Raw genomic sequence first — 17,806 nt, 5'->3', positions numbered from 1 at the left:
TGAGAAAGCATGAAGTAGTTAAACTAGTGTTGATTCAGTAAAAAGAGAGCGTTATGCACAGTAAACTGGAAAATGTTCTCTAAATACCCCACAATCCTCGGAGTGTTTGTGTGTATGCATGAAGGACTCCCATGACTGGAAAATGTGATTAAATATTATATGACCTAGAAAGATAAGGCCATACACATACTGCTCCCCAGAACTTTTCCTGACGCATAGTCCTAAACCACACACAAATGAACAAAAATGTCAACTGAATGCATTTCTATCTATAGTACCGCTATACATCTGAGACTATCCATTTTTAACGTAAACAAATAAAAATACAGTTCCCATGCCGATTTGAGGATACATGTCTATGCTTTTCATCTTAAATCTGAACAGCTGAAAACAGCTGAAGATGGTGGCTGTCCTGACATGCCTGTGTCTAATGACACCACATTGAAAGAGAAAGGAGAATCAAAATCAAAATTCAAGGAAGCTCTTCCTTAAGCACACGATGTAATGACAGCTTAAGTTTTTTTTTTTTTTTTAGGTATTCTGATTAATTCTGGGATTGGGTTTTAGAACGCTGTAATGCCGTTTGCTTGCTGTTTAATCTCCTAACCCCATAACTCTTAATCAAAACCCAAGCAGTTTTTTTATTTTAATCTCTCATGAATGAGGCCATGGATTACGCATCTCTGACCTCAGGGCTTCTCCACCGCGTTTTCCCTCCTACTTCTGATGACCTCACCTGCAGTAACCTATAGGAAAGGAGAACCGTCACCAAACTTTCTGGGGAGTTTTTCTCTTTTGCACATTTCCTTTCTTGAATTTAATGATGAAGAGGGTGAGACTGTCAACACATCCCAGCTTCTTGGCTTGGCCCATTTCTTATCTAATTATACATACCCAATAAGATGTTTCCTAATTTCATGGAATATTACTGACTTACTGACTGAACTGAACAGAAAAGAACTCCTGTGTGTTTTCATCGGAAAAATTAGGAAGGAATAGACAGGCTTCATATTCCCTCTCAGCTGCTTAGAAGAATTCTCCATATCTGACATTCACTTACAGTGGGAGAATAGCAGACATCTGTCTGTCCATTGAAGCTTGTGGATTAAAGCGCCTGATCAGATATTCAGCTATACAGGGTCAATTCACTCAATACGTGATGTATTGCTATCAGCTGTCTCTATATTTAACTTTATGTTTAAGTTAATACTGCAATCTCTGAGCTATACAATAAGAGGCTTTGGAAGCAAATGTGCGTGGCTGTACATAAGTGGATAGTCGGTGCATTCACAGGCAAACAGAGAGCACACATGCCCTCACACATGCATAAAGATGCAGAAGTGTAGGCTTCTGCAAAGAGGGCACTGCCATAATCTGTCCGCTAGCTCTGTCTATGAAAAATTAAGGGAACAAAACGGACTAAAACATTTGAGAATGAGTTGAAAATGACTTTCTCATTCCAATAATACAAGCCCTGAAGGCGCTTACTTAGATGAGTGTCTGCATTCTACATAATTAATTTTGTAATTCACAGCTCTTAATTGACTTTTCCATGATTATTTTCCTTCTCAATATTTTGCAACATTTTTGTAAAATGCTGTCAAACTTGCCAGCTCTTTTCCAAAAGCAAAATAATTAAATCATATTTGTGCGTTTCAAACAACTGCATTGGGCCCTGCATGTGAGAAATGTCCATGACTTTCGTGAAACACTATCCTGACTTTTCTTCCAAACTGATGCACAAACTGAGGTAACTAATACCAAAGATTCATCAATTATCTTTACTAGTGCCCTATGAAGGTGCAGATTATTTGCAAAAGACTGCCCTCTGGTGGCTTCAGATGCACATGGAAAATGGAGAGTTTGGTTCCAAAACACTATCTCTCTTCTCCTCTCCTCATAGAAGCTATCTCCATTTTCAAAAACATTAAAAAGTCATGTTAATTGTGTATTTCAGGTTATATCAATACAATTCCAGTTGTGTTGTCTTGATTAAGTAAAGTGCAAAGTCAAACAACAATACCCACACTACAATTCTACTGAAATTACTTTGGAAACAATATGTAAAAGCCTGCTTCAAATGTTCACATTCAAAAACTCATTCAAATGATTTATAGCCACAGGTAAATCTTAATTACTACAACTAAGTATAACTCTACTGTATTTTTAAAACATGATAAATGTGTATGTGCAATGTCTTTCTGTTTTAGGACTGAATTAACTTAATAAAATAAAGTCAAAGAACAGCATAATAAAGTGAGTGGTTGCACTTGTCCACATTTTACTACCTGCCAAGTGTAGCATGACTTCCACGGCTGTGCAAACATTCTTGTCACTGGTCTGAGGCTAGTCTGTTACACGATAAGGAAGTACAGCTCACCTGCACAACACTCCACATGTCAACACGGAACTACACACAGGTGTCCCCACCTCTGGCCTCACCCTGCAGCCTGCGTGGGCCATCCTTTCACAGGAACTGTGGAGAGAAGAAACAATAACAAAAACACACATTACAGAAAACGGACTGCCAACTGAGACATTGAAATAGGTCACGTCTTGTAGACAAAGCAATGCTTGCAGCTTATATTTCAAAGGTTACTTTGTCAGGATTGTCAGTCCTCTGGTATTGTTGGTAAAAAGCTTTTGCTTCTTTTATGTTATAACAGTGCACATATTTGCAGATTCTTATAGTTTCTATCACACACAAATCTAGTTTCATTATCCTGATAACTCAGTTCATACATTATTAAACCAAACCATACAATTTATACGAGCTGTAAGCTGCCAAAATATATGCAATGCTAACTAACTGAATTACTCTTTACACTTGGAATTACTTCACTTACAGGCAAACCAGTAACTTCAACAAAGACAAATGTTACGGTTTGCTTACAGTTGGTTTATAGTTCATTCTTTATTAAAATGACAAACATCTTCTGTGGAAAACTGTTCTATTGTGCAAAGTTCAAGTTCAAATAATAATTTGGAAAAATGTTTCATTCATGAAAGTTCAAGTGTAATTTGAATTAAGACTTTGATCATTTTATTCACTTAGTTATTGTGCATTGCAACACAGGTGAGTTAATATTTGGAATTTGGACCCAACACACAAACAAACACACACACACAAACACACACACACACACACACACACACACACATACATACAAGAAACAGAATTAACAAACCGTGGAAAAAATAATTTCAGATTTGATATACAAAAGAGTAAGAGTGATTAATTAACAAAACAACATAGCAACCTATTTTTAAAAAACAGATCATAACAGCACCAATGTATTGTTTGGTTTTTAAGAACAGCACATTTCTTTGCCACATTAACAGGACATTGAGCCAATGGGCTTGATTCCGTCATCACTAGCATTCACTTTATCCTGTTAAGCACACTGTAACAGACCGAACCCTCTGAGGTTTGGTCCATAAAACGAACGGCCAGGTAAAGACACTCAAGAATAGTATGATGTCAGAGCTAGGGTTGCAAAGGGGCGGAAAATTTCCGGTAAATTTCCGGAAACTTCCCATGGGAAGTTAAGTTGGGGAATTTTGGAAATATTCCAAATTGGAAACTTTCATGGAATTAAAGGAAATTATGGGAATTAATGGGAATTTACGGGAATTAACTTGGAATTTTGGGTAATTCATACAAACTGTTTCGTATACAAACATTAATATTTTGTTTTGTAATAAGCAATATGATTTGTATGTTGCTATTTTTGCTTAGCTTAGCATACAAAGCTAGCTAGCATGCTAGCGGGAATCCCATTCTCTGCCTATGGTTTACTAGCGTGCTAAACTAGCAAAACTGAACTGCCCAAGATACACCACACCACTAAACAACAAATTCCCGTTTGTTCCTGTTAATTCCCATATATTCCCGTTAATTCCCATGGAAAGTTTCCAACTTTGAAAATTCCCGGAATTTTGCAACCCTAGTCAGAGCTGCAATTGTTGTTGGTCAGGAGAGCTGTAAAGATTCTAAAATAATGAAATCCTGCTGATCCTGCCTGCTCTTGCCCCTGAGAAAAAGAAGTGTCATGCTTTGTGCAGCTGTCTGATGATGAGGAGAGTGGAGGAGACACCTGCAGCCTGCCTGGAGGTCACGGCGGTCATTGAGGAACATGAGTGATTAACAGGGGAAGTAGAGGAGAGACTCAGAGCACAACATTTTCATAGGGGTCACCTTCCCCAGCACTGATAATTGCAATCAAACTGATGCAAAATTGATTATAGATGACAGGAACATAGCATATACAGACACATGCACACACACGCACCCCCCCCCACACACACACACACACACACATGCACGCACCCCCCACACACACACACACACGCACACATGCACGCACACACGCATCCCCACCCCCACACACACACACACAATATTAATTCTCAAAACTGGAACAAACCACATTTGTTAGAGAAAGAGTGCATTATACAAAAAGACAGAAACACAAACATACACTGTATCTAAACCCATGGTAGTGATCTCATTCTTCATGAAAAAGCTGTGGCATATTCTCAAGGTAATGCAGATATGTAAAACAAACATATTTCCCAGCCTGCAGCAGCATTGTATGCAGTCTCAATCAGTCTGCAGGGCTTGTTTTTGACAAACATTTGAACAGTAGGCTGTGCAGGCTATTTGTCTGTGATGAGCTTGCTGACAGGCTCAGGGCGCATGGTCGTGAAGGCACTGAGACCAGTCCCCTCTGTGGAGCAGGCAAAGCCCTTCCCAGAGTAAGTGGAGGCAGGTGGGGGGCATTGGGCAGCTAGGCCCCGGGGAGTAGCTTGACCCTCACCCGATCCGCATTCCATCGCAAAGCGGCTGGAAGGTTCGCCGCAGCTGCCAGCTTGAAAGAGGCCCAAGGAGCAGGCCGGCACTGGGTCCTGGGCCTCGAGTGGCGCTTCAGGCTGGGCTGAGGTGGAGCTGAGGGGGGAGAGTAGAGCGAAGAGCGGGCAGGCGGAGGGGGAGTACTTGGCCAGGACCTGGAGCTGCTCTGGCCTCAGCGCCGCCTCGCTGCAGACCCTCTCGTAGAGGCCTGAGATGCTCAGCCACGTCTTCTGCCGCTGACGGTTCAGCCGGTCTCTCTCAGAGGTGAGCTTGTCCTTCTCGGTCCTCTGCGTAGGTCAAGCACACACACACACACACACACACGCAAAAACACACACACATTAGTCAACAGTCAAACAAGGAGAGGAAATAAGTGGTTGATTAAAGAAACTGCACACTTTTATCTGTTCTAGTACCAGGTAAACAATTGATGAAACATGGCCAAAGTGCGTCAAGTCTTACTGTAAATGTAAGCATGTTTTGACTGAAGTATTGAGAGAGAGAGAAAAAAACAGAGAGAGAAACTTTGGTTGTGCCCACCAGTTTTTCAATCTCGCACTCCAGGTTGTGGATGCAGTCAAGCTTCCGCTTGCGGCAGCGCCGTGCTGCGATGCGGTTCTTGCTGCGCCGTCGCACGTCGTGCACAAAATCCAGCTGTTCCCGCGTCAGACACTGAAGCTTCAGCATCTGCTGGAAGTCGTTCCGGCTCAGAGACGCAATCCGCTCAACAGAGAATGGGAGCTGAGGGCCGACGGCAGAGTAGTGGAATAGTAAGAGGAAAGTCAGGCATTTATTATTTTTTACATTTATTCATTTAGCAGATACATTTTTTAATCCAAAGCGACTTACATGTCAATTATATTACAAGGGCCATTGTCCCGGAAGCAACTCGGGGTTAAGTGCCTTGCTCAAGGGCACAACGGTGGAAGCTGGGAATTGAACCCACAACTTTTCAGCCTATTTCATGCCAAGCTCCTTAGCTACTACACTATTACCCAAAGACAGACACAAAGACCCGGTGATAAGTTCAAGCACGATTATATGTGTTTACTTGGATATTTTCCTTCATCCGCCAAACATGCCATGCTTGCAACTAAATTCTCAAGTACAGTTGTCACACATCACTGGGTCCAGTGAATGTTTAACTTGCAGCATGGGAGGTACTGCCCTGAGTTATCAGTCTAGATGCCTTGTTATTTAAACCAAAAGGCAGGCCTGGTCATGGTGTAAAAACACTGTCTAACAGCTAATAACATTGTTCTACAAAAATACAAAACCACTTCCTATCATCCTCCTGCACTGCTCGACTCCTGTGCCTGTCATTCTATCGAGTAGCCTTCTGTCTGTTTCCCCACCCTCTTTCTGGCACAGTTGTGGGAAGATTTTGGAAAGCAAGGGACTATAAATAGCACAAGTCTCACCGATACAAATCAGCATCCAAGCAGTTCTAGACCGCTATACTAGACTGGCACTGGATGAGTCATAGCTTACAGGTCCAACTCACTTGTAGGGTCTGATTAATATAATTGTGTGTATTTCATACAGCATATGATAAGTGTTCTATTGTATTGTGTATCTGTTCTGTTCTAAACCTATTAAACAACAGCTTTCCTCGAGCAATGAAAACTAGTTGTTGAGCAAATAGCCTAGTAGTCTGACTTCACTTCAGAGTGTAAAGAAAGATGCAAACAGATGCCTGGACTCTGCTCTGACACTTCCTCTTCGGCTCCACTCAGAGACAAAAGGAAGTCTGATGAGCGAGACGGCGGCCAAACGAGAAGAAAAACTGGAGAGGCCATTTACCTCACATGCCCTTTCGCTGCCGTAGAACTCGCTGTCCCCCTCCGTGTCCAGGCTGTCCGAGTCCTCGCCCGAGTTCTGAGAGGAGACGTAGGGGCTGCCCAGGGCCCCCTGACTGGGTTCCTCGCAGTCAGGTACTCGGGCGCCTACGGCCCCCAGGTCACGGAGGAAGGGGCAGTCCTGAGTGTTGATGCCCAGGTCCAGCTGCTTGAGCCAGTTGGGGGGGACAGTCGAGGGCTTGGTCGTCGATGGGCAAGGCTCTGACCAGAAGCCCTTGGCCAGGTGCTCGGCCACCTCCTGCTCGATGGTACTCCGCTCGCTGCCTAGCTGCCGCGTGCTCTCCGGGTCCCCTGGGCGGTGGTCAGCCCTGGAGTCACTGGTTGTGTGGGACTCTCCTAGGACAACTTTCTCCTCGTCTTCTGACACGATGCCGACACCATCGCCAGCCTCCGCGATCTCTTCAGCCTCGTCCTCGATTTTCACCTTTTTGGGTCCCACAGATTCCCCACAGCTCAACCCGGATGTTTCGCCACAACACGAGGCCTTAGCGCCCAGGGAGAGAGGAGGCTTCGAGCTTCCCGAGGTGAGAAAGTCACACCCCTCTGTCACAGGGACATATTTGCTCGACGTGGGCTCTTCCAAATCCTTGGCGTCGTCTCTGCTAGTGCAGGGAACACAACTCAAGGGGAACCCGTCGTCGGACATGGAAACCATCTCGGGGCCACTGGCCTCCATACATGCCATCTGAAACTTGCGGTACTTGCACAGAAGAGAATAGTCCGTCTGTGTGTCCATGTCTGGACAGGCATCATCGTAGCTTTGCTGTGGAGGATCCAGGAGTTTGGAAGTAGTTTCAACCTGCTGCTCCTCTTCATCCAGTGCCACGTGTGAGGTCGCTTTGTTGGTATCAGCATCGCTGTCTGTGGTTGAAGCAAAGGTTTCATTTTCTGGCTTAGGGGATTTTTTCCTCAGACAGCACTGTTTCCTCGGTGTGTTGGTAGCATTTTTGGTGTTGTCAAAGAACTTAGGAATGAGGAATTCAAAGCATGAATTGTCCAGGTTCTTGAAGCCCAGAACGGTGGCAGAGTTGCGAATCTCCAGGATGTTTTCTTTGGTGAAAAGGAGTTTTGTTGTGTAGGCAAACTGAAGGAGAGGCTCAAACCCCTCCGCAGTCACCTTTAAAACAGACAATATAATAATAATAATAAATAATAATTATAATATTCACTGCAGTGACATTACAAATAGAGATCACCACAATGTCACCAGTTGAGAGCAGAATGTGTTTTGCAAACGGTAAATCACATCTGATCAGAGAGTAATGGCCTAAATGATTGTCCTGGCCCTACACCTGGGCTCACCTCATCGGGTAAACTGATGACCGCTCCGGCCTCTCCGTGGCTGGAGAAGCGGGCACTGAAGTAGTCGCTGCATGACGCCAGAACAGAGCGATGCGCTCGAAAACTCCGGCTGTCCACCACCACGGTCACATCACAGAGCACGTCTCGCCGTCTCTGTTCGTCCAGGCAGCGCAGCACATGGTCACTATGAACCGCTGACTGGAATGTGAAAACGGAAGATCGGGGGCTGTCCACAGGCATGGTGGGCAATGTCTGTCAAAATCGCAAGCAAAAGTCATCACACAAACACAGCAACCCACAATAACAGGACCTTTAATGACACAACGACAGTGTGCAGTAGCCTAATGCACAGGCTATTGCAACATTGTAAACATATGCCAGTATTAAGCAGATGGCTTTACATGCAGGCTACCCTCTGCCACCATTCCAATCTAGGTAATTAAGAAAAGCAGCAACACAACGACGTAATTGGATGTTTAATTCCTGACTAGAACTGAATGTTACAAATTTCGATACTGCCGACACAGTGGTGGAGAGACATTTAGCAAGTCATTGAATATGAATGTGGACTGCTGTCCAGAGTATGAAAATAATTGAAAGTCGCCTAAAAAAGACAAGTCTAATGGAATGGTATGGAATGGCTAATAAATTCGAAATTCCATGTTCGCTATTGGTATAGGCTACGTGTCCTTACCCGAAAGAAGCGCTTATCTCGACCGAATGTGTACTATAGGAAAGCTGTGTCAAGTCATGCACAGAACACTGTGGCGCAACATCGTGGAGTGCTGACTCACCCACTTCTGCTGATAAAGGATGAACAAGCAATTTCCTGCCTCCCTTTTCTCGTGGCTATATTTCGATCTTACCCGGGAATGACTTGTCCAACATAATGGCAAAAATATATATCAAGCACACTGACAATTAAATAGAAAATAAAATATGGTAACTATTTATTGCCAAAATCTGTCTGTGTAGAGTTACCTACGTCGTGGCGGTTTGGTAATAAACTGTTTACAACAGGGACGGAGTTACTCATTCACATAAGCACGCACGCACACACACACGCACACACACGGAGCAACCCAGCGAGAATGTGGCAATAAAGACGGTGACTAAGCAGTGCGTTGGCTGGTTTAACTTGGAGAGAACTCTTTGCCCTCTCATGTCAGGCAAAACAAAACGTAAAAACCACATCAGAATGAGCAAACAAGATGAGCTTAAATGTGCAATCATAACAAACCTTGTTTAAGGTCACCATGAACTATCACAACAACAGTAAGCTACACGTAAAAATGTTTCTGGGGCGCACGATCGCTCGCTAAAAGGGTGAAGTTGGGCAGGGACAACTTTTACTTCCTCACCAAAAAAAACACACAGATGACACGGATACGCTCTTGGCTTTTTGACCAAAAGGTGCTAATGTCATTACTTACCTATCATGTCACTACGATGAAAGTCCAAACACTGTAGTTGTTGTGGATGTATACGATATTACGAATTGTTTCAGGCCCTATCAGAACAAAGGAGGTGCTTGTCATTCGAATCATGTGATACTAGATTCTATCCTTTCCCGCCCCCATAGGCACGGTCTGCACTGCAATTGGCTGTTGTCTGTGTAAAACGCGTGGGTGAAAAGAAAAACGTTTACTTATCTTTTTCAGTTGAGATTATTTTTAAGCAGCTGAAGTTGAGCACACGTTTCAAACTCAGTGTGCGTGTTTTGTAACAATATAGCCTACCAGGCAAGCATTACAAAACACTGATTTCTCTTATGCAGTTTATGGTTTTGTGAACATTGTCTCTCCATTCCACCTCACTTTGTCACCCATCCCTTCCAAGACATTTGGATGCAGAATAAAACTTTTTATTGAACATTTATTTGAGATTTCATTAAACATATACATAGCACCTGGGGGGAAAAAACACCTGCTGCAGGATGTACACTGATCAAAGTAAATGATGGAATTCAGAACAAATACATTGATTGGATTGTGAATGGAATCTCCTCAAACAAAGCTACACTGGAGCGAATGAAAAGAAAGTATACATTTTGCCTGGTGTAGTATTGCCTATGCCTCTTAAACATGTCTGTGTCAACCAGTCAAATCCCTTCTACTGTTTCCATTTCTTCCAATTATTGATCAGTAACAATTTCACAACCAACGTTACTGTTATGCCAGACCTTTAAGTATCAGAAAAACATAAAATATTATTATTTTGGAAGAAATACATGAAATCTGACCCAATGCTGTCAGGAACCAGTGCTGGGATGGCCCCAGGCTGACAGAAGACCTTACTCAAAAACATGATGAGACATGATATAGACAGGACAGACGTTCCAGTGGTCACAAAACATATGCACTGGGACGATGCCAGAGTTACAGCCACAGATAATGCCATTTGGACCACATTTCGAAGCCCCCTTGGTGAGCCTCCACAAGTCCCTGAGCAGACTGACCCCGCCGCACCACTCAGTGACGTGTGGAGGTCACGGGTCACGACGACCCCTGCCTCTTTTGACTGACCCCCCGCAACGTCTCCAACTGCTGGGCCCGCTCCATATGGACTGTGATCAAGGTGCGGTTCTCCTCAGCCAGGACCCGAAACTCCTCCTTGAGCCGGGCAATCTCTATGGTCATCCTGTCATCATCCACCAGCTCCCCTCGTAGCTCTTTCCTGGAAGGCAGAAATAAAACGTGGAGATGCAGTTATGTGGATTACTACAAATGAGTGGTTTTCCATAAGCTGTTTTTACCAAAATGTATGTTTTTGTTGTTTTTCTTTTGAAAGGCCAGAATGAGTCTGTTAAAAAGGTATTGAAGATATTGGGACCAAGAAGGTATTGCTCTCACGGGTTTTGCTTTTCACAGACAAATCTTACCAAATATTGGGTTCCTAGACCAAAGTGGAAATAAATTTAGTTGAAATGAATAATGTACAAAATGTCCATAAACAAATACAGCAATAGCTGATTTACATCCATGTATTTGCCAAAAAAATATGATGGATCATAATAAATGGGTCCACGCTGTAGTGAAATGTGTCCCATAAATGAGATGTTTGTGCTTCAAATAACCCTCCGAAACAAAAAACAGCATAAATAGATAACTATTCCCCTGGAACAATGATCAGTCTCTGCCATGTCAGGTCTGGAGCTGACACACTGTAACTCCCACACTAGATAATCGGGCAGTGGACTTTCTCTCAGCTCGGCCTCATGTAAACAAAGCTTTTGAGCAGTGACCTAATGTGGCACGAGGCCAGACTGCAGTGCAGTTCCCTCCACACGAGGCCTTTGGACTTGACAGAAGGAGAGCACAGCGCTGCTTTTTGGAGTTGAGCTACAAGTCATTTCGTGGCAAACGTGGACGGATTCCAGATCATTTCATATCAATCATTGACCATTCATTGTCTACCATTCAGAGCTTTGTAAAACTGGGGGAAAAAATTCTTGTCATGTGATGAGCTATCATGTTGTGTAAAAACTAGTGCTCTCGGTTGGCAGGGCCATTTCCTCTTTCTTTGTATAGCTACAGATTCAGTGGAAAGCATTACTAGCCATGGTCATGAGGTCCTTAGCTGGCCACTGAGATCTACATATTCATAAGAGCAGAGAGATATCTCTGATGCTCTTATGCTTTTTTGCCACATTGTTTTTGTCAATGATCCTTTGACAATAGTCCAGGATCACACTGACAGAGAAATGGCAATTTTAGCTCTACTTATATATAAGATCAGTAGGAGAAATGTATGGGATAATAACAGTGTATCATTTCTCTGCCAATTGTCCATATTGTTTTTATAATATTTATAATGAAGGCGATGATTTTATGGTAAAAGGCTCTTTTAAGCAAGTAAACACACACACACACACACACACACACACACAGAAACTACAGGAATCCAGACAGAACAAAAGAAAAGGGAAGCATACTGATGAGTTATTTATGACGTGAGCCACTACCTCCAGTAGTACTTTTTAATCATAAAATACAATTATACAACATTTAAACTTTGCAGTGAATGTGAAATTTAATTACCCAGAAATAAGAGAGAGAAATAAGAAGAGAAAACTTCCATTATATTTACAGTATAGGTCTGCCATGATTACACACAACTATTTTTGAACAATGAAGTATTAGCTGTTAGGAAATCCCCTGGTCATTCAATGTGGAATGTGGCATAAGGTCCTATTACATAATTATAAAGGGAGATCATTATCTATCTATCTATCTATCTATCTATCTATCTATCTATCTATCTATCTATCTATCTATCTGTCTGTCTGTCTGTCTGTCTGTCTGTCTGTCAGTGAGATGATTGGCAGAAGGATATATATCCATGCAGATTATGACATGCTCTTGCTGTAAGTGCCTTGTCTGTTATTGTTTAGCTGTGTGAATATTTGTTTTACTGTCCCATGACAACTGGACGCCAGTGTGATGACCTCAGCAGTTGTGTTTGAGTTACACATGACTTCATTAGAAGCAAAAAACAGATGGGCTTGTTCCGAGACTGACTGAAGCAAAAGACATCTTTCTCTGTGGGTAAGTGTGATGTGATCTGTTTGAGGTCTTAACATGTCTCAATTTCCATTTCATAATATGGAAAAATAAAAGAACAGGTCTAGACTGAATGAAACTGTGGAATTCTTTAACATCAACATTTATCTATGGTATGCGATGGACAGTGTTTACATGGTTAAACTTGATCAGAAACCTTGACCCTGATTTGAGAGACAACATTGCAAAAATCCAGTTCCAGTAAACAGTAGCCTAAACACCAAATGAAACATCCGACAGTCAAACATCCCAAACCTCTGCCAAAATGTGCACTTCCTGTGAGCAAAGGTTTCCCAAGACACTGGTCCAGCAGTCTAGTCGAAAAAGGGGGAAAAAAACGTTCACCTTTCACCCACTCACCCACTCAACTTACTTTCTGTCCTCAAGCTGAGCAATTTCTATTTTGACTTCGCGGAATTCTTTGGCCATCTTGCAATGATCCTTGTAGACTTGGACTGACTCCTTCAAAGACTGACATGGCAGTACTGGCTGAGAACAGAAGAAACATAGGACCGGTTACAAAGAAAAATGCACTGAGTGGGAGATTTTATCAGGAATATAAACGATTCATTGAGGCTCAAGTTGCAATAAATGCATACTTTTTACAATGAGAGTCCATGTTGGGTAGCCTATATGATTGCGCAATGTGTTTTAATCCCAAATGCATACCAGCACTGAGAGTGCTCAATCATCCATCATCCAATCATCCAAAAATGTGCCATACCTAAATCATTTGTATTTTACAAACCATCTCAAAAAGAAGCTGTTCGCTTAATATTCATGCATAACCTACTGAATACATGTTGGTATAAATCTGTGATAATTTGCAACTCATGATGAGGTATTGTTGTTGGAATGGCCATTTTCTTTTTTTGGTCCATCTGGACTTCTGCTTTCACAATGAGTCATGGCAAACTCTGACAGATTTCCACACCAGATTGCTTTCCTCAAATCTAATTCCCTTTTTCCCGCCCCATTTCGGCTTTGTAAAATTGCTTTAACCAGATAGCCATTGCTCTGTAGACTGTTCAATACATGTAGATCATTATAGGTACTCTGGGGTTGTCTGGGGTTACAGGAAAATATGAACAGAGCATGTCTCATCATTAGGATCTTATTAGCCTTAAAGAATATTACTTAATGGGGAAGAACTGTCCCTGCTTCAGACGCACTTAAGAGATACACACCCATATGACACAGAAATGGACACAAGCAAAGCTTTCAGACTGGCTTTTTGATTAGAAGAAAAACATGCATTGTAACTGCATGACTTGACACATATTTTGTGGGTTTTGGTTGAGAGTTAAACCCGCTGTGGTTAATGAGACTCAGTCCTCTCAGCTAAAGCCGACCAAAGGTCTCAAACACTTCAAGTTGGGACTATGCACCTAACCATTGTTTCTATCTCTGGCATAGGCATAACTGTTCTTCCTAAAGCTGTCCTTAAACAAACACTGAAACAAGTTTTGAAGGCAAACCTGCATTGTTGTTGTGAGTGAGACATCAGAAAAGTGAAAATGGTTAACTCTACACGAATTACCAGATTACGAAGATTTCTAATCAATGTTCTTTAAGGCAGACATCTGCCATTTCAGCATTTGTCACCCCTGACTGGAACCTCTGAAGATAAAAAATATCTGCATGACAGAAGATTTGGCACTTGGTCAGCAGCACCTACATACTGGCCAGTCTGGAATCATAAGCATTTTACTGCCCCCCAGTGGTACAGTCAGAGAATTGTATATAATAATATTGAACAGGTGGACACTTACACATTCGTCAGCTCTTTGGATTGGGCACCGTTATTTACTCATTCAGTCAAGACTTGGTAGAGGCTTGGCCCAGGCACGGTACACTTATCCATGCCCGGGTCTGCTTGAGGAGGTGGACTCGGGCACGGTACGGTTGGGCTTTATGATCGCGTCTATGCAAAGATTCTAAAGCACAGCAGCTCAACCGTGCCTGGGTACAGTTAGTATGCAGTGTGAGTGCGGACCAAGAACGGGAGAGAGTCCTCAAGTCCCCAATCTGATCTCCCCTAAATGTCCTTACCCAGGGAGTGAGATTCTTACAGTACATCCAGAAAACATTACCACATGACATGACCCAGAAACATCAGTGTACTCTTAGAATAGCAACTATCAGTGAAAATACCAAAGTGTAGTAATAATAGTAAAGAACCCCAATCTGAATATCTTGAACATCAAAGTAATGCAACCCTGTATGGTGTTATAACATTTAAGAATAAATACTCTGAAGGGTGTCCTTCCATTAATCCAGGGCTAAATACAACAGCCACAAAGAGTTCAGCTTCTCTCTAAAAGTAGCATGAGATCATTATGTTCATGATATTGGGACTTAGACATATATCAATCACAAGCCACACATATAGTCACACAAGCCACCCCCCCCCCCCCTTTCCTATCCCGTGGGCACTTTCAAGTCATTTCCCCATGAATCTTATGAGCGGGAATAGGCTATTGCAGCAGGTTGCGCAAGCGAGCAAGACTATTTCCAGGCTCCCGCACTATCAATAGCCAAGCCAGCCACAAGCCTGAGGGACAAGATTCATCCTTGAATCTCCAAAACATGTGTCGCATGAAATCCCTGTGTTCACTTAAAGTGATTAAAATAGTTTCCCTTGCAATAGCAAGTTTTTATTTTTTTATTTTTTTTATAGTCCTTTAAAAACAACTCTCAACTGTACTAACACTCACTAGCTGTGTTACTGACACATGTCGCTGTTTTGACATTGCCATGGTTACCTGAAGACGCTGTTCAAGGTCAGGAAAGGTTGGGAGGGCTTCCTCTGCGTCATTTAACTCTAGAGAGAACAGAAGAGCAGGGGGAGGAGGTTACCGGAGCTATGGTCATGCATTTCATTTCAAAGTCAGGGTGAGGACATTTTCATCCCTTTCACAAGGTGGATTATGCCTGCATTTGCATAAGTAGAAAGTGACACGCATAACCTATGTACATGCTTCCTTTTCTGTGTCCATCTGCACTAAGGCCTGGAAGGACAAGCTTATACTGTAAGCCTAGATGTTTTCAGATACCTCTGGGAAGATATCAAGAAACATTTTTTTCATCATCGAAGTTTAGGTCCACAATCTATCTACATTCAATTGATCAAGTGACAGTATTGACTTGCGACTTTTTTGGCAAGCCTAGTTAAAATACATTTCTAATATTACCATGCATTAACAAACAAGTATAATTTGACAGAGGACACATGTAAACAAAGTTGGCAATGCCCATGAGACAACAGACAGACAGGTGGTTAGTGCTTGTGGCTGTCATGTCAAGAATGTCATGTTCTCACACATGTCCAGAATCCACTGATGTCATGTGGCCCTGTGTTATGGGCACTGCAGGATGTTAATAAACAGTGCAAAGTTTACAAATGCATCTAAATGCTTTAATTTCCCTCTCAAGCACTTTCAGATCACCGACTTTTGTGTTATTACATACTAGTGATATGTTATACATCTTATGATATCTTTTACAGATCTAAACACGTCTGTGGAAAAAAAAGAATCCCTCAGGATCAGCCAGGTTAAAAGGCTGAAAGAACCAAACCCAGACACTGCAGTAGGCTACCATGGCACTAATGCAAGAGATAAAGAGAAAAGGGAAGGGGGCAGCGTTAAACGCTTTTAAATATAGGCCAGTGTTCTAAAAGCAAACAAATGAATCACGCACCAGTGTGGGAAACCCGATGCTGCTGAGACAGAGCTGCAGCTGCCCTCCAGCTATTTGCCTGAATAGCTGTATAACACTCTGACAGCGCTGCTGACTGTGTGGCTAGGTAGATACGTTGTTTTTAAGATGCCGAAGGTCTACAGAAATAGAGAGAGCACCTGTCCTCCCGCCGAAGAATGACAAAAGTTAAATTGGTACGGCATTATTGGCTCGTAGTGGATTTGGTCAGTAGGCCTAGCTGTTTCGGTGCGGGGAATGGCGTGCGTGCACTGTTACTTGTGTGCGATGAGAGGAGGGAAAAAAAGTAGCCTACAACTTTTTCATAGCCCAACTTTTTAGCTTTTTAAACAAACGTTAGGGTTAACCTATTCCTCTATTTGAACGTGTTGAAAATAATGACCGTTACCTGAGTTGTCGAGACTGAAGGCGATTCTAACTTCAGGTTTATCTGGAGAGACTCGTCTTGCTGAGGTGATCATTTATTCCCTGGCAGAGAAAGAGTCAATATCATAAAATCTGACACATATGTCCCTCAGACTCTTTTCGTAGGACTATTAAGGCTATTCCAACCACCTATTTGATATGAAGGATACGACAGACAACTAATTGGGAATTTCGTTGACTTTTCATAGGTTATTACTATCATGCACGTCTTCGGCTACATTACAGAACATGCAAAATCGAAGGGCGAGTAGGCTATCATAAGGGAAAGTCAGGCAAGTTATAGGTTAAATGTAACAATTCCATCTGAAAAAAAATCACAGTAAAGATGAAGCCATGCAAGCTTACCTGACAATACAAACTTAGATTAGAAGAATTTCGTAGCTGGAAACGAAGTTTTTAGGTGGTCTATTGTTTTTTGGCCACATAGAAAAGTTTCTTGTTGCCTGCCTGGCTTTGTCTTCTGTCTATGATGTGTAGGCTAGCAGAGACGGGACTGGTCCAAACTTTCGTATATGGCTAGGCTACCTATTGTCTCTTAATCACAAATCCAAGGGTGAAGTTTTTCTGTCGTGCGTTGTGCAGCTTTTATGAATATAAATATAGATTTATATTTAGAAAGCTCGGACAGTTGCAGCCATTACACTCTGAATTTTCAAAATGCCCACGCAAGCTCCGTGGATGAGGAATCCATAGCCTACAGCCCAAATGTGTGCCTGCTTGGATAGGCTACAACACGACAATAAGGGGCTGACAATATTGGAATGCTGCTTCTATACCCTTGTCCGTCGGGTACCAATTAAATGACTCAGATGGCATGACTTTAGGCATGAAAAATGTCCATAGCTCCAATCAGCTTTGAGTGACACACACTGGAATAACTGTGCAGTGATGCAGTCGCCCAGAAAGAGACCCTGCTAATTGCTTGAGGAAAGGCTGGCTTATTTTTTTCTGAGTCTTTATTTAGGCCTATCTCTTTAAATTGTGGCATAGCCTAAAACTGTAGGCTTTTTTTTTATATTGATGTGATCTGTTTCAGTTTTGTGCAGTTGCAGCTAATCCATACATCCGAAGACTTTGACACGATT

At 42.4% G+C, this 17,806-nt stretch overlaps 2 protein-coding genes across 5 annotated transcripts; both read right to left on the bottom strand.

Annotated features, from left to right (window-relative positions):
• Positions 1–3,724: 3,724 nt before the first annotated feature.
• On the bottom strand, positions 3,725–9,572 carry bach1b (BTB and CNC homology 1, basic leucine zipper transcription factor 1 b). Of its 4 annotated transcripts, none has more exons than XM_042091836.1 (5): positions 9,447–9,572; positions 8,014–8,265; positions 6,656–7,828; positions 5,393–5,593; positions 3,725–5,139 (listed from the first exon to the last, which is right to left on the bottom strand). In XM_042091836.1, the coding sequence occupies exons 2-5, from the start codon at positions 8,251–8,253 to the stop codon at positions 4,660–4,662; spliced, it is 2,094 nt and encodes a 697-aa protein (XP_041947770.1). In that variant the 5' UTR covers positions 8,254–8,265; positions 9,447–9,572; the 3' UTR covers positions 3,725–4,659. The 4 variants fall into 4 exon arrangements, with proteins under 4 accessions (XP_041947770.1, XP_041947769.1, XP_041947772.1 ...); XM_042091835.1 differs by lacking the exon at positions 9,447–9,572 and adding an exon at positions 9,254–9,419; XM_042091838.1 differs by lacking the exon at positions 9,447–9,572 and adding an exon at positions 8,808–9,232.
• A 289-nt stretch (positions 9,573–9,861) lies between these two features.
• map3k7cl (map3k7 C-terminal like) lies at positions 9,862–17,636 on the bottom strand. Its single transcript, XM_042091842.1, has 5 exons — positions 17,067–17,636; positions 16,684–16,763; positions 15,341–15,399; positions 12,949–13,064; positions 9,862–10,689 (listed from the first exon to the last, which is right to left on the bottom strand). Exons 2-5 carry the CDS (start codon positions 16,754–16,756, stop codon positions 10,509–10,511), a joined length of 429 nt encoding a protein of 142 aa, XP_041947776.1. The 5' UTR covers positions 16,757–16,763; positions 17,067–17,636; the 3' UTR covers positions 9,862–10,508.
• Positions 17,637–17,806: the final 170 nt, after the last annotated feature.

Source organism: Alosa sapidissima, chromosome 5 (assembly GCF_018492685.1).
Source record: "Alosa sapidissima isolate fAloSap1 chromosome 5, fAloSap1.pri, whole genome shotgun sequence".
Lineage (NCBI taxonomy): Eukaryota > Metazoa > Chordata > Actinopteri > Clupeiformes > Clupeidae > Alosa > Alosa sapidissima.
This window is presented reverse-complemented; position numbering and strand designations above follow the sequence as displayed.